The 12,749-nt window shown below is 38.9% G+C and overlaps 1 protein-coding gene across 6 annotated transcripts in view; it reads right to left on the bottom strand.

The window, feature by feature from the left end:
- trpv6 (transient receptor potential cation channel, subfamily V, member 6) overlaps positions 1–11,553 on the bottom strand; it is a 42,695-nt gene extending 31,142 nt beyond the window's left edge. The window contains exons 1-6 of one of the 6 annotated variants that reach the window (XM_054781175.1): positions 11,282–11,553; positions 7,257–7,452; positions 6,989–7,130; positions 6,830–6,927; positions 6,646–6,768; positions 297–437 (exon numbers count right to left, since the gene is read on the bottom strand). In XM_054781175.1, coding sequence (XP_054637150.1) covers positions 297–437; positions 6,646–6,768; positions 6,830–6,927; positions 6,989–7,119 — 493 coding nt within the window. In that variant the 5' untranslated portion in view covers positions 7,120–7,130; positions 7,257–7,452; positions 11,282–11,553. Of the gene's footprint in view, positions 1–296; positions 438–6,645; positions 6,769–6,829; positions 6,928–6,988; positions 7,131–7,256; positions 7,923–11,281 lie in introns of those variants that run through there. The other 5 variants (XM_054781178.1, XM_054781177.1, XM_054781176.1 and 2 more) reach the window with 5 other exon arrangements.
- Between the last annotated feature and the right edge of the window lie 1,196 nt (positions 11,554–12,749).

Here is a 12,749-nt window from a genome sequence, read left to right as displayed (position 1 = left end):
TGCACAATATCAGCATATCTGTTGTCGGCAAAAAAGTAAATATTGGACATCCCTAGTTATCACGTCATAGTGTCTTGAAATATAATCTTTTCTTGCCAATTTAGAAAGTACCGCTAGCACAGACGCTAATGCTACCAAGGAGAAACTGGGGTCACCATGGTAATGACAGATGGTATTTTGCTGACTTACATTTTTTTTTAAAGATGTTATTTTAGGTGGAATTAAATTATTGATATTGTTTGTGCACGTGTACCCAATGTACCGCAAGTGTTTTCGTGTGCTTTCCCCATCCTCACCGTAGTAGATAAGTCCTCCTATCCTCTTCCTGAAGTATAGGCCAGTGACTCTCGGCGTCGACACATCCGCCCCACGAATGAGCAGCTCATAGACCAAATTCAAGTTCTGGTTGACCACAGCCACATGGAGAGGAGTCACACCTGGGTCAGACAATAAAACACAGCTCATGGTAACGTAGCGCTCTATAGGGCAAGAACAATATAGTAACCGGTTACCCAAGTCACTGTTCAAAATGGAACCCGTATATCAGGGGTGTCCAATGTTTAATTGGCCCGCAGCACATTCTAAATATATCATTTTACAAGAAAATAAAAAAAAAAAACAGCAGAAAAAATGGAAAAATCAAGTAATTTTGCAAGAATAAATCAAAATTTTAAGAGGAAGTTTTAATCTAACAAGAAAGAGTTGTGATTTTACAAGACTAGTGTTGTAATATTATGAGGAAAAATAATGTCATTTTAGTAGCATAAAGTTGAAATAGTAAGAAAAAAAATGTTTTTTTGAGGTTGTAATATTATGGAAACAAAAAGTAAAGTTGTAATTTTTGAACAATTAATTTGTTGGAAAAGTTATGTGGGAATAAAGTCATAATGTTACAAAAAGAAAATTTACCTAGGTCAGCGAAGACACTCTTTACAGAGCGTGAGCTCACATCAATGGCCAGTGTAAACCTGCTGGGTTAACTTGGTTTAGCTGAGTGCGGCTGTGTGTGTGCCAAAGTTGTGTTTTAGGTTATGTAATCGAGCGTTTTCATGTAACCGAGCATAGCGTAAATCAGTGAGATTAAGGTGAGATTAAGTTTACTCACATAACGTTAGCTGTGGGGAGGGCTAGCTTTCTCGTAATTATGACTACTGGCGAATGTGTGGCAGTTTATTATGATGGTAACGTAACTTCATACAGGGTTTATTTCATCTGCAAAAACAGCGTTGGGAACAATGAAGTGTGTGTCTCACTCACTCAGTTGAGTGTAATGTGTTTCACTACAGAAGGTGTCTTCATTTTACTTTGAACACTGCAAAAACAATATCTTGCAAAGAATATGTGTCTTATTTCTAGTCAGCCTGTCTACGTTTAGGATTTATAAATGCACAGCCATCAACATAATGCAATATGTAATTGTAGTCTTAGTAATGTTTTAGAAACGTAATTATTATTTCTCTCCTTTTCCAGTAAATAGTTAGTCTAGGATGGATAAATTCCAATCTCCGTTGGGCATCTCTGTGTGGAGTGTGCATGTTTTCCCTGTGCATGCGTAGGTTTTCTTCAGTACTCCTCCCACATTCCAAAAACATTTATGTTATGTTTATTGGTGACTCTAAATTGTCCATCGGTATGAATGTGAGTATGAATGGTTGTTTGTCAATATGTGCCCTGCAATTGGCTGGTGACCAGTACAGGGTGTACCCCGCCTCTCGCCCAAAGTCAGCTGGGATAGGCTAAAGCATACCCGCGACCCTTGTGGGGATAAGTGGCATAGAAGATGGATCGATGGCGTTTCAAAGCATTTCACTGGTTGTTAAGAACCAAAAATGGTCATTTGTTGAATTTGCAGCATAAGGAGGTCATATTTACTGAAAGCAAAAGCTACTTCAATCAGCAACATTTTAACAGACCAAGTTACATATTAACATATGATCCCTCCTTTGATAAAACCTTTACAATTCTTACATTTGAATTTGTGAGTGTTTGGAGCATTTCTGCTTGAATTTCTTTGAATTATATATCAGGGTAGCCTCCCACAACTGCTGGTTTGTTGTGATCTGCCTCCCAGACTCTTTGATTTTTTGCTTGACATTGCTCCATAGGTTCTCAAATGGGTTGAAGTCAGGGGAAAAAAGAGGGCCACCTCCTTGCTTACATCACAGCCTTGTTGAGATATGCTGGCCATACTCTATTTCATCCATCCAGGCCACCTAAAGTTGCACGGCCCTCATCAACAAACAGGATTGTTTGAAATTTAGTCTTCATGTATTTGTTGGCCCACTGCAACCGTTTCTGCTTGGGAGTATTGGTTAGGGGTGGCCAAATACTTGTAGTAGGTTTATCCATACCTGCAAGCCTCTGGAGGATCCTCCGCCTTGAGGGACTTCAGAGGCACCAGCAGCTTCAAATAACTGTTTGCTGCTCTGTAATGACTTTTTAGCAGGTGCTCTCGAGTCCATACATTTGTCTGGCAGAAACCTTTCTCATTATGTCTTTATCAGCACAATCCCGCCTGTCATCTGACTCAGCCACAAATTTCTTCACCATACAAAGGTGTTTGAGAATTATTGAATGCTGTCATGCCTTGTCCAAGGCATTGCGATATTTGACAGTTTTTTTTGTCAGCAGAAAGATCCTTTTTCTATCCCATATTGCTTGAAATCTGTGGCATGGTTAACTTGGCCTTAACTTGATTGACACATGTTTAGAGAAGGAACATGAATCAGTTGTGTCATCTTTGTAAACTTTGTATTTGTGAAGTGACCCTCGAAAAACTTTTGGACAACCGTGCTGTATGATGACAAATGAGAAATTATCGCACCAGAAATATGGTACATACTTGATTTGACATTCCTCAGAACCATATACAACAAAATATGGCCATGCACAGACCCTTTATGGTATAGCTTATAGTGCAGTTTTTTAAAAATATAAATACTGTGGGGGTTTTTTTATTTATACTTGGACAATACAGCTGATTCTGATTCTGAACACTGTTGGAAAAAGGCTGCCATTGGCAGAACAGCGCCCTCACCTGGCTGTAAAGAGCACAGTGCAGGAGGTATCCTGTTTGGATTTCCTATGTTTTGAAGGCCTCAAATTGTCCCACATCAGAGGTGTCTACAAATGTAGATTACCGCCACCAGTGTGTGACTGAGGAGTGAATGACTATTGGGTTCACTTCGGGTATTATGAAAACATAGTGAAAAATGAAAGGATGCAGCTTTGCCATTTTGATCTTTTGCATCAGCTTTGTGATAACTTCAGTCTTTGTTGTTTTTCCCCATTTTTGCTGTTTTGGTTTACATTTTCCAAATATTTCTTAATAAATAATATTATTTATTATTATAAGTCATTATAAACATATTTTTTATTTAATATTTCAAATCTATGCTCCGAAAATTACATTCCTTTTTTCTCATAATATTACGACTTTATTCTCATAAATCTATGACTTTTTTCTCATAAATTTATGACTTTTTTCTCATTAGAATGATTTTTAATAAATATTTAATATTTTGGCTTTATTCTTGTGTTTTAAAGCTGTTTTTTCCACTACTCTTCAAAATTTGAATGTATTCCCATACTATTCTAACTTTTTTTGCAACCTAATTTCTCAAAATTACATTATTCCTTATTTTCTTTGTTCTTCAAAATATTACGACCTTAAAAAACATCTTTCTTTAATCTTTCAACAACTGCTACTAAAATGTTGTTATTTTTCCTCATACTGTGACAACACTATTTTTGTAAAATTACAAGTTTTCTTGTAGTTTATGAAGAAGCATTGTAATCGTGAATGCAGTGCTGTATTCTACATTGGCCACTGGGTGTCAGTGTTTGACGAGACAGGCACTCCTCACTAAGGTTCCTTGGGGAACACATTTACTGTGACTAGGGATGAGCCGGACACTCGTTGTAGACAAGTATCCGTTACGGATAATGCATTTTTGCCAAAGCATGAAACGTGTACAGCTCGTCATTATCCGTAATTGTGATGATGGAAAATCTTCATGATGTATTCACTCTTCAAGCTCTGTGATTGGCCACACATCGCCCCTCCTTAGACATATCCACAAATGCACAGCAACATAACATCTCAACTATCAGCAGTGCACTAAAGACATTGAAATAGCATGCTAACAATATCATGAATTGGTGGCAGTGCTAACTTAGCTCAGCGTTAGTGACCAACTCGTCGGCTGGATGCTTAAGGCATACAACACATACAATATCACGGTGCAAACGGCGTCTAGCATTGAATGAATGAGAAATAACCACTGAACTCTATACATGGAATGGGCCCGATCGCTTGCTGTGCATTGGAGGCTTGAAGTATAGAAGTCGCCATGTTGTTTCACTCAAAACAAGAAAGCCTAACAACTAAGAGGAGTTCGAGATGCCGTCTTGTGTTGCTATTAATTGCACAAATCATGATACTCGTGAAAATCGCGAAAAGGGACTTACATTTCACAGGAAGGTAAATACTTTAAATAAATAAATAATACAAATAATAAAAATAAAATAATAAAAATAGTGAAAAAAAATAGATACTTTAAATCTGTAAGCATCTTTTCATCTAAGTTGTTGTAAATGACCCCTTATTCTCCTTTAGATTTCCACACTGCAATGCTCAACTTCTAAAGCAATGGGTAGTAAATATGCGGAGAGACGGGTGGATTCCTGCAGCCAGATCGCAACTCTGTTCAAGTCATTTCACCAAGGAGAACTTCGACAGGACCGGCCAGACTGTTAGATTAGGACAAAATGCAGTTCCAACAATATTTGACTTTCCTGATCATCTTCTAAAGGTATGCTAGCATTTAACTTTGATACTACGTAGATCCTTTTCATAACAAATACCTTGTGAACACTGAAATTGAGTTGTTATGCATTGTAATGTCACACCATAGGAGGTAGGAAAAACCTTAAACTGGAGGGAAATTTTGAGATTTGGGTCTAGTAAATTTACTCTGTTTCAATGGAATTTTTGTTAATTCGTGTTAATTTTTGTACCGAACCATTAAAAATGTATGTAGTGAATGAAGATACATGTATGTGTATGCGTGTGTGCTTTTTTGGGTGAAGCAAGATGGCGGACCAATGGCTTCATGCGGTCAGCCGTGACGACCCTTCCAGTAGTATAGAGTTCAGTGGAAAACCTGGTTACTCACATTTATAGACGCACACTGTTAGTTTAACATCAAAAAACAGGTCCGTGTTAGGACAACTCTTTAATCTCCGCGGCCGCCTTGATGCATTCATGCGCCCATCTCGCGTCGTAATTGGGAGCTACATTTAATCACATGTTAACTTAAAGGAACAAAAGAGAACGGGCACTATTAAAACAGTCTTTTTTTACATTTTTAAAAGTGTGATTTAAACAGGAATAGCAACCCCAAAATATGAGATGCAGCTCGTAAGGAAGTGCTACTGTTTGAGCTATCTTTAGAACAGACGGGCAAGCGACTCATGTGGTACTTCGGGGCCACCTGGTACCCGCGGGCACCGTGCTGGTGACCCGATTTAGACCACACATACACGCATAATTAAGACATCCGTGTGACAGTCGGAGAGTCCCTGAATGCATCTCGTGGTCTGTCTAGTGACAACGCACAGTAAATGTGTTTCCTTGGGAACCTTAGTGAGGAGTCTAGTAAAGCCATTTGAAGCCGCAAGTAAGTACGCTCTCCAGAAAAAAAAACAAGGATCTGCTGTGTGACCATTTATGTCTAATATGTCATATTTGCTCTGATTATGACTACTAGTATAGGGTAATACAAATGTAAAGCTGACTATATGGGTGTTATGTCATGTCTTGAGGGCTCTAATAATGTTAAAAAGCGTATTTAGAAGATTGTAAACAGGTTTTCTATGCCATAACTAATAAAATATTAAATTTGTTAATATTGAATCCTACTTGGTGGAAATTCACTTATCGAGGTCGGGTCTCAAATCAATTAACTGCCACAAACGAGGCACTGCAATTTATTAATGAATTACTGTAATTATGACAAGAACGTTTGGAAAAAGTACTCACTAAATTACATCTGCCAAAGTACTGTAAATATTTTCTGGTGTTAAATAAGTTTTATAAATAAAATTAATGTGATCAAAATAAAATTGCAATGGTTACAAGTAAAAAATAGAAACAACATTTTTTGCGTGCATGGGTTTTCTCCGGGTACTCTGGTTTCCTTCCACATTCCAAACCATGCATGTTAGGTGAAGTGGAGACTCTTAATTGTCCATAGGTATGAATGTAAGTGTGCATGGCTGTTTGTTTGTATGTGCCCTGCTGGTGACCAGTCCAGGGTGTGCCCTGCCTCTCGCCCAAAGTGAGCTGAGCTGGATAGGCTCCAGCATACCCCCGCGACCGTAGTGAGGACAAGCGGCATAGAAGATGGATGGATGGATACTGAATATTCTTAGTATATATTAACAATAAATGTTGAGAAAGTTAAAAAAAAGAATAGTTTTACAAAAAATTGCACTTGCGTCCTACAATAATTATCTGGTGTTATTTTGTATTAAAATTCAATAATTGATACTAAAGTTTAAGTGTCTAAAATGAAATGACATGTTGTAAATTTAATTATGTATTATAAGAGGTGTTGTAACTAATTTTCAAAGATTGCTAACCGTGGAAGAGGTCAGAGGTCATGGGCTCGTTGATGAGTTCGGGGGCTCCGTCCATCAGGGCCACGGCAGCATCCAGGTTGTCACTCATGGCGGCAACGTGGAGCGCAGTCTCTCCGAGAGCTCCTGAAGGAGAAGCGCATGTCTTCACGGTCACGCCAGCAGACAAACACACTTACAGACCTACCTCTCTCAAAGATGTTAGTAGAAGAACAGTTGAGGAACTTCTTGATGCAGCCCACGCTGTTCCTTTTTGCCGCGTAGAAGAGGGGGATGTCGTTGGTGCTGCAACACGAGACAGAATATAGAGGAAGACATACAAAATGTCTTCCTTGTTACCACTTACCACTTGGTTTGGAGCAGGAAGGTCTCATCCAACATCTCGTTCCATCCTTTCTTGTTTTGAAGGCGAAACTTCAGCTTACTCCACCAGTGGTTGAGCTCACTGGGAGCCGACCTGGCCAGGGCAGGAGACATGGATGGGACTGCTGGGACAGAAACAAGGGCAAAGAAAGGTGAGCTCCTTTTCAGCACCAGCATTGCATACGACGCAGGAGGAGACACCTCCCGGAGAAAGGTGGAGGACAGTAAAAGGACAATAAGAGGTCACCCACCTCTCGCTAGGAAAAAAAATGAGCCGCTTTGCTTCACAAATAAGAAAGGAAGTCCTTGAAGACATCAAGTGGTGGTTTATGTGTGAAAGTGAATCTTCAGTGCTGCAGTGGACCGTCTGCATTCCAACAGCTCGCACTCAAACCTGCACGGCCACTACGCAGCCACGACCTGCAGCAAGTCCTGCATCTACAGAACCTGTTTGGAAAGTCTTTCAATCAGATATGACGGCAACATCAACAGGGCAGGAACACCAAGACCATCATGATGATGTAGAGGTTAGATGCATATCTAATCAACGCTCATTATATAATGCATGCATATAACCCACGGGTGTCACACTATTCCCAGTGAGGGCCACATAGTCAAAAATGAAAGGATGCAATTTTGACATTTTTGATATTTTTTAAAGCAATGCATGTACAGTCGATATGCTAAGAAGTATTTTTTCAAGAAAAAACTGCATCTTAGAGTTGTCATATTGATGAAAAAACATTTTTAATATCAACTTCACTCTTTTTTTTTTCCATTTTTACAGTTTTTTCTTCTTAAATAATCTTCGTAAATGTCTTTTGCTAATGCAGTATTATGACCATTCCTATAATATTATAACTTTTTCCCCAACTTTGTTTTTTTCTTTCTCATAATATATTACAGCTTTAAAAAGAACAAGCTTTTTCTTTACTATTTCAACTTTATGCTACTAAAATGACTTTTTTTTCATGATAATAAAAGTTCATACTCATAAAGTTGCAACTTTTTCTGTTAGAAAACAACTTTTTCCTCGTAATATTTGGACCTTATTCTTGTAAAATTACAGCTGTTTCTTTAATTTTCCAATTATTTCAACTTTCTTGCAAATGTTGTTTTTGTAAATATGACTTTATCCCCATAATATTTTGACTTTCTTCCCATAATATTATAACTTTTTCCCCAACCTAATTCTCCAGAAATGTGCAACTTTTTGTTTTGTCTCTCATACTTAAAAAGTCATACTTCAAAAAAATACACATTTTTCTTTCATAGTTAAACTCTATGCAACTAAAATGACATTACTTTTGTTCATAATATAACAAGTTTATTTTAATACATTTCTGCCTTTTTTCTCGTTACAGTACAACATTTTTCTCTTAATATTTTGACATTATTAATGTAAAATTTGAGGTTTTTTTAAGTTCCAACTATTTCATTTCTTGTAAATTTTATTCTTGTAATTATGACTTCCCACAATATTTCGACTTTATTCTCATAACATAACTTTTTCTGCAACCAACTTTTCTAAAAATGAAAACTTTATATATGGTTTTGTTTGCTTTGCGTATTATCATGACTTCAAAAAATAACTTATTTTTCTTTAATATTTCAACTTTATACTACTAAAATTGTTCTCATTATATTAAGACGTCATTCTCATTTAAAAAAAATTCTCATTAGATCACTTTTTTTTCTTAATATTTAATTCTTGTAAAATTACTACTGACTTTTCCATTTTTGCTGTTGATTTTAATTATATTTTGAGAATGTGCCGCAGGCCAATATAAAAACAGCCTGGTCCATACTTTGGACTCCCCTGATGTAAGGTGTCACCTTCCTCTAAAAGCTGCTGTAAATAATGGCATAGAAATATTTTGTGTCGTAAAGTTTGATGTTCTGTGGTGTTGGTACCACCATGTGACAGAGCCAAGTCTTGTCTCTGACTTCTGCTGAGGCCGGCAGATCCCAAACTGCGATTCCACTCAAAAGTGCTGATGTTGGAACCTCAACATAGAACAAGGTCATCCCAGGTCGGCAAGGTCAGTGTGAAAAATATATCTCACACAAATCATGTACAGTAGCTTTAAATTTCACGGCATCACTCTATCACATTTTTCCAAAACTATATAAATTTATAAATCATGCTGTTTTTTAATTGAATACCGCCTGTTATTACTAAAAAATATGCACATTGAAGCAAATTGTATGCATTTTTTTGCCAAAATGAAGCATTTCCAAGCATAAAATATGACTAAATGAAGTAAAATACATTATTGGGCTTTTAGAAGACGCATTCAAAGACATTGTGATGATATATAATATTCTACACTGGCCACTAGGTGGCAGTAATGTTACTGTAATGTTGGATGGGATAGACAAGCTCCATACTTGATCACAACAGTCTTTTATTGCAGCTTTGAACGATCTCACAACAGACACAATAATCCCGAACACAGGCTACTGCTGAAGCTAAAACTCAACTCTGAACATCTGACGTCACTTCCTGTCTGCCCCCAAATCAGCTTCCCTAGCACTGCAACACATACAAAACAGTTATGTCTTATATGTTTGTTTTTGTTATTTTGTCCACTATATTGTAATAGGAGTGTAAAGGTGACTATAAGAATGTTATTTCATGTCTAGAGGGGCTCTAATAATGTTAAAAAGTGTCTCTTAAGGTGGTAAACAGTTTTTTTTAAGGTCGTATATGTCTTATTTTTGTGACCTGCAATTGGCTGGCGACCAGTCCAGGGTGTACCCCGCCTGTCGCCCGAAGTCAGCTGGGATAGGCTCCAGCATACCCCCGCGACCCTAATGAGGAGAAGCGGCATAGACAAAGGATGGATGGATGGATGTCTTATTTTTCTTATTATGTCTACTATTTAATAAGATTACATTATTATCATCCAGGCATCTGTGGACCCTCTACAGTTTGCATATCACCAGAACCGGTCCACGGATGATGCAGTCAACACTGCCATCCACATAGCCCTTTCTCACCTACAGGGCCAGGACACATATGTCAGAATGCTATTTATAGACTATAGCTCTGCTTTTAATACAGTCAGCCCCCACAAACTCACAAATAAGCTCCTCACACTTGGCCTGTCACCCTCCCTCTGTAACTGGGTGTTTAACTTTCTAACAGGCAGGCCCCAGTCAGTCAGAGTCCACAATCGCACATCCAGCTCAAGAATTGTGAGCACTGGGACCCCGCAGGGGTGTGTGCTGAGTCCGCTCCTCTACACGCTCTTCACCAATGATTGCGTGGCCTCCCAGAACAACACCAGCATCATTAAATTTGCGGATGACACGACAGTCATCGGCCTGATCACTGGTGGTGTTGAAACGTCATACAGAAGAGAGGTGGCGGACCTCATAGCTTGGTGTCGTGATAATCTCCTTCTCAATACAGATAAGACTAAAGAGATGATCATCGACCCAAGAACAAGGGAAAAGGAGCCACATAGACCCCTGTTTATTGATGAGCCTTCAAGTTCCTTGGCACACACATCAGCGAGGACCTCACCTGGTCTCACAACACCCAACAAATTATGAAGAAGTCCCAAAGGAGACTGTACTTCCTGAGAAGAATGAGGAAATTTGGCATGCCCACCACAATCCTGAGTTTCTTCTACAGATGCACTATGGAAAGTGTCCTTACCGCCTCCATCACTGTTTGGTACAGTAACTGTACAACACGTGATAGGAAGGCACTCCAGCGGGTGATCAAGACCTCACAGAACATTGTTGGGGCAGCCCTCCCCTCACTGCAAGACATTTATACATATAGAGTCCTACGCAGAACACACAACCTCATCAAGGACAGCACACATCCACAACACTCATTATTCACACTCCTACCGTCAGGCAGACGCTACAGGAGTTTGAAGTCCAGGACCACAAGGCTGGCTAACAGCTTTTACCCACAGGCCATCAGGCTTCTCAACGAAGCACTCACACACGCCGCACGCATCACACGCGCACACACTCATAGCACTTTATTTATTTATTTATTTGTATTATTTATCTGTATTAATGTCTCTTCTGTTGTTGTTGCTTAATTTATTGGTATTAATGTTTCTTATTGTTACGAGCAGTCAGTGACTGATCCCAATATGCAGAGCCAGGTCAAAAAATACTATCTTTAATTTAGTTGAGCAGGAACCAAGTAACAAAGGAATAGCAAAAAGTTCAGAGTCCAAACTGAGGTAGAACGGTGCAACTAAGGTAGTAAAACAAAAAGGCACCGTGGAAAAAGGCAAAAACTCACTGATGAGCAGACGGCGTCACAGGAGGCAAGGAGCACATCGAACAGACTTTGAAATAACACAGCAATCTTAAGGCCAAGAGAACAGGAGCAAGCAAACTGGTGTTTCACAGGCAGCATGCAAACCAGTCATACAATCCCACGTCCTCCTCCTGCAGCCATGTGGCTTAAGAGCCCTTGATGACCAAGTGGCTACAGGTGTGCCTCGTGGCACCGCCCACTCAGGGAGTGAAGGGATCTACAAAGAAGCACACAGGTCAAAAGGTGACAACACCAAAATGAAACAGAAACGTAACACTTATGTTCTTATTCATTCTTGTGTTTTCTTTCTTTTCTTGGGAGAATGAACAGAATAACAATTTCATTGCATAGTATAACTGCCTGTTTTACTATGCATATGACAATAAAACTCTTGAATCTTGAATTATTACACACCTTAATAGGAGTGTAAAGGTGAATTATAGGGGTGTTATTTCATGTCTAGAGGTCTCTAATAATGTTAAAAAGCGTATTCAGAAACAGGTTTTCAATGCTCTTAAGCAGGGGTCACCAACGTGGTGCCCACGGGCACCAGGTAGCCCCCCACGACCACATGAGGTGCCCGCAAGCCTGCTTTTCATTCAGGTTTTCAGTTAATAATGAAAGAACAGTAGAAAGAAATGCATTCTGAAATACAAAATGTGAGTTGTGGACACCAGCATTTTGTTAATGTTCTGGTAAAACAAGCATATTCGCTTTGTTTGGGTTTAAAATAAGCTCTTGTCAGGTTCAAGCAACCTAAAACATTCTAAACACAATGAGAAAGAAGAAAGAAGACAACAAGATTGCTTTTACTCGCGAGGAGAACAGACAGAGATGTACTCAGTTTACAACCTCGATCCGTTCTGAGTAAACTCTGCGTTCTCCTCCCTTTAATTCTGTTGGGGATTCCCTAGTTACACAGAGCACGTTGCAGCTCTAAGGAGAGGGGGAGCACAACTGCTGCAACGTGACAATACAATCTGTATCTAACTGTGTATGTGAGTGTGTGTGCGTGTGTGTGTTCACATAAACAAACAATCAAGAGTGTGAATCTGTATACATGCAGCAGGCTCAGAAACAGAGGGTTCAAAAGGTCCGGTGAATAAGATGTGTAAGATGCACAGAAGAATAAGATGCACATCATAAATCCAACAGTTACACCAGAACAATCCAAGCATCTGTTATTTAGCAGTTCCTGTTTGTTCTTCTTGATCTACAGAGTCTCTGTGGATGAGTGCATAGAAAAGATAACAAGTAAACATGACTAAGGAAGGAACAAAATCAGCTGAGCGCTCATGCGGTCAAGAAGAGTTCCTTCATCTTCTTCTCCGTAGCGCCATAAAACTTTACTGCTCAGACACACACACATACACACAGAGGTTATAGTGGTTCAAACAAAGGAAGATACATTCTTTAAGACAAATATATGATAACATTTATATACATTTCT

Source organism: Dunckerocampus dactyliophorus, chromosome 7 (genome assembly GCF_027744805.1).
Source record: "Dunckerocampus dactyliophorus isolate RoL2022-P2 chromosome 7, RoL_Ddac_1.1, whole genome shotgun sequence".
Lineage (NCBI taxonomy): Eukaryota > Metazoa > Chordata > Actinopteri > Syngnathiformes > Syngnathidae > Dunckerocampus > Dunckerocampus dactyliophorus.
The sequence above is the reverse complement of the archived record's forward strand: the minus strand, read 5'-3'. Positions and strand labels throughout refer to the sequence as shown.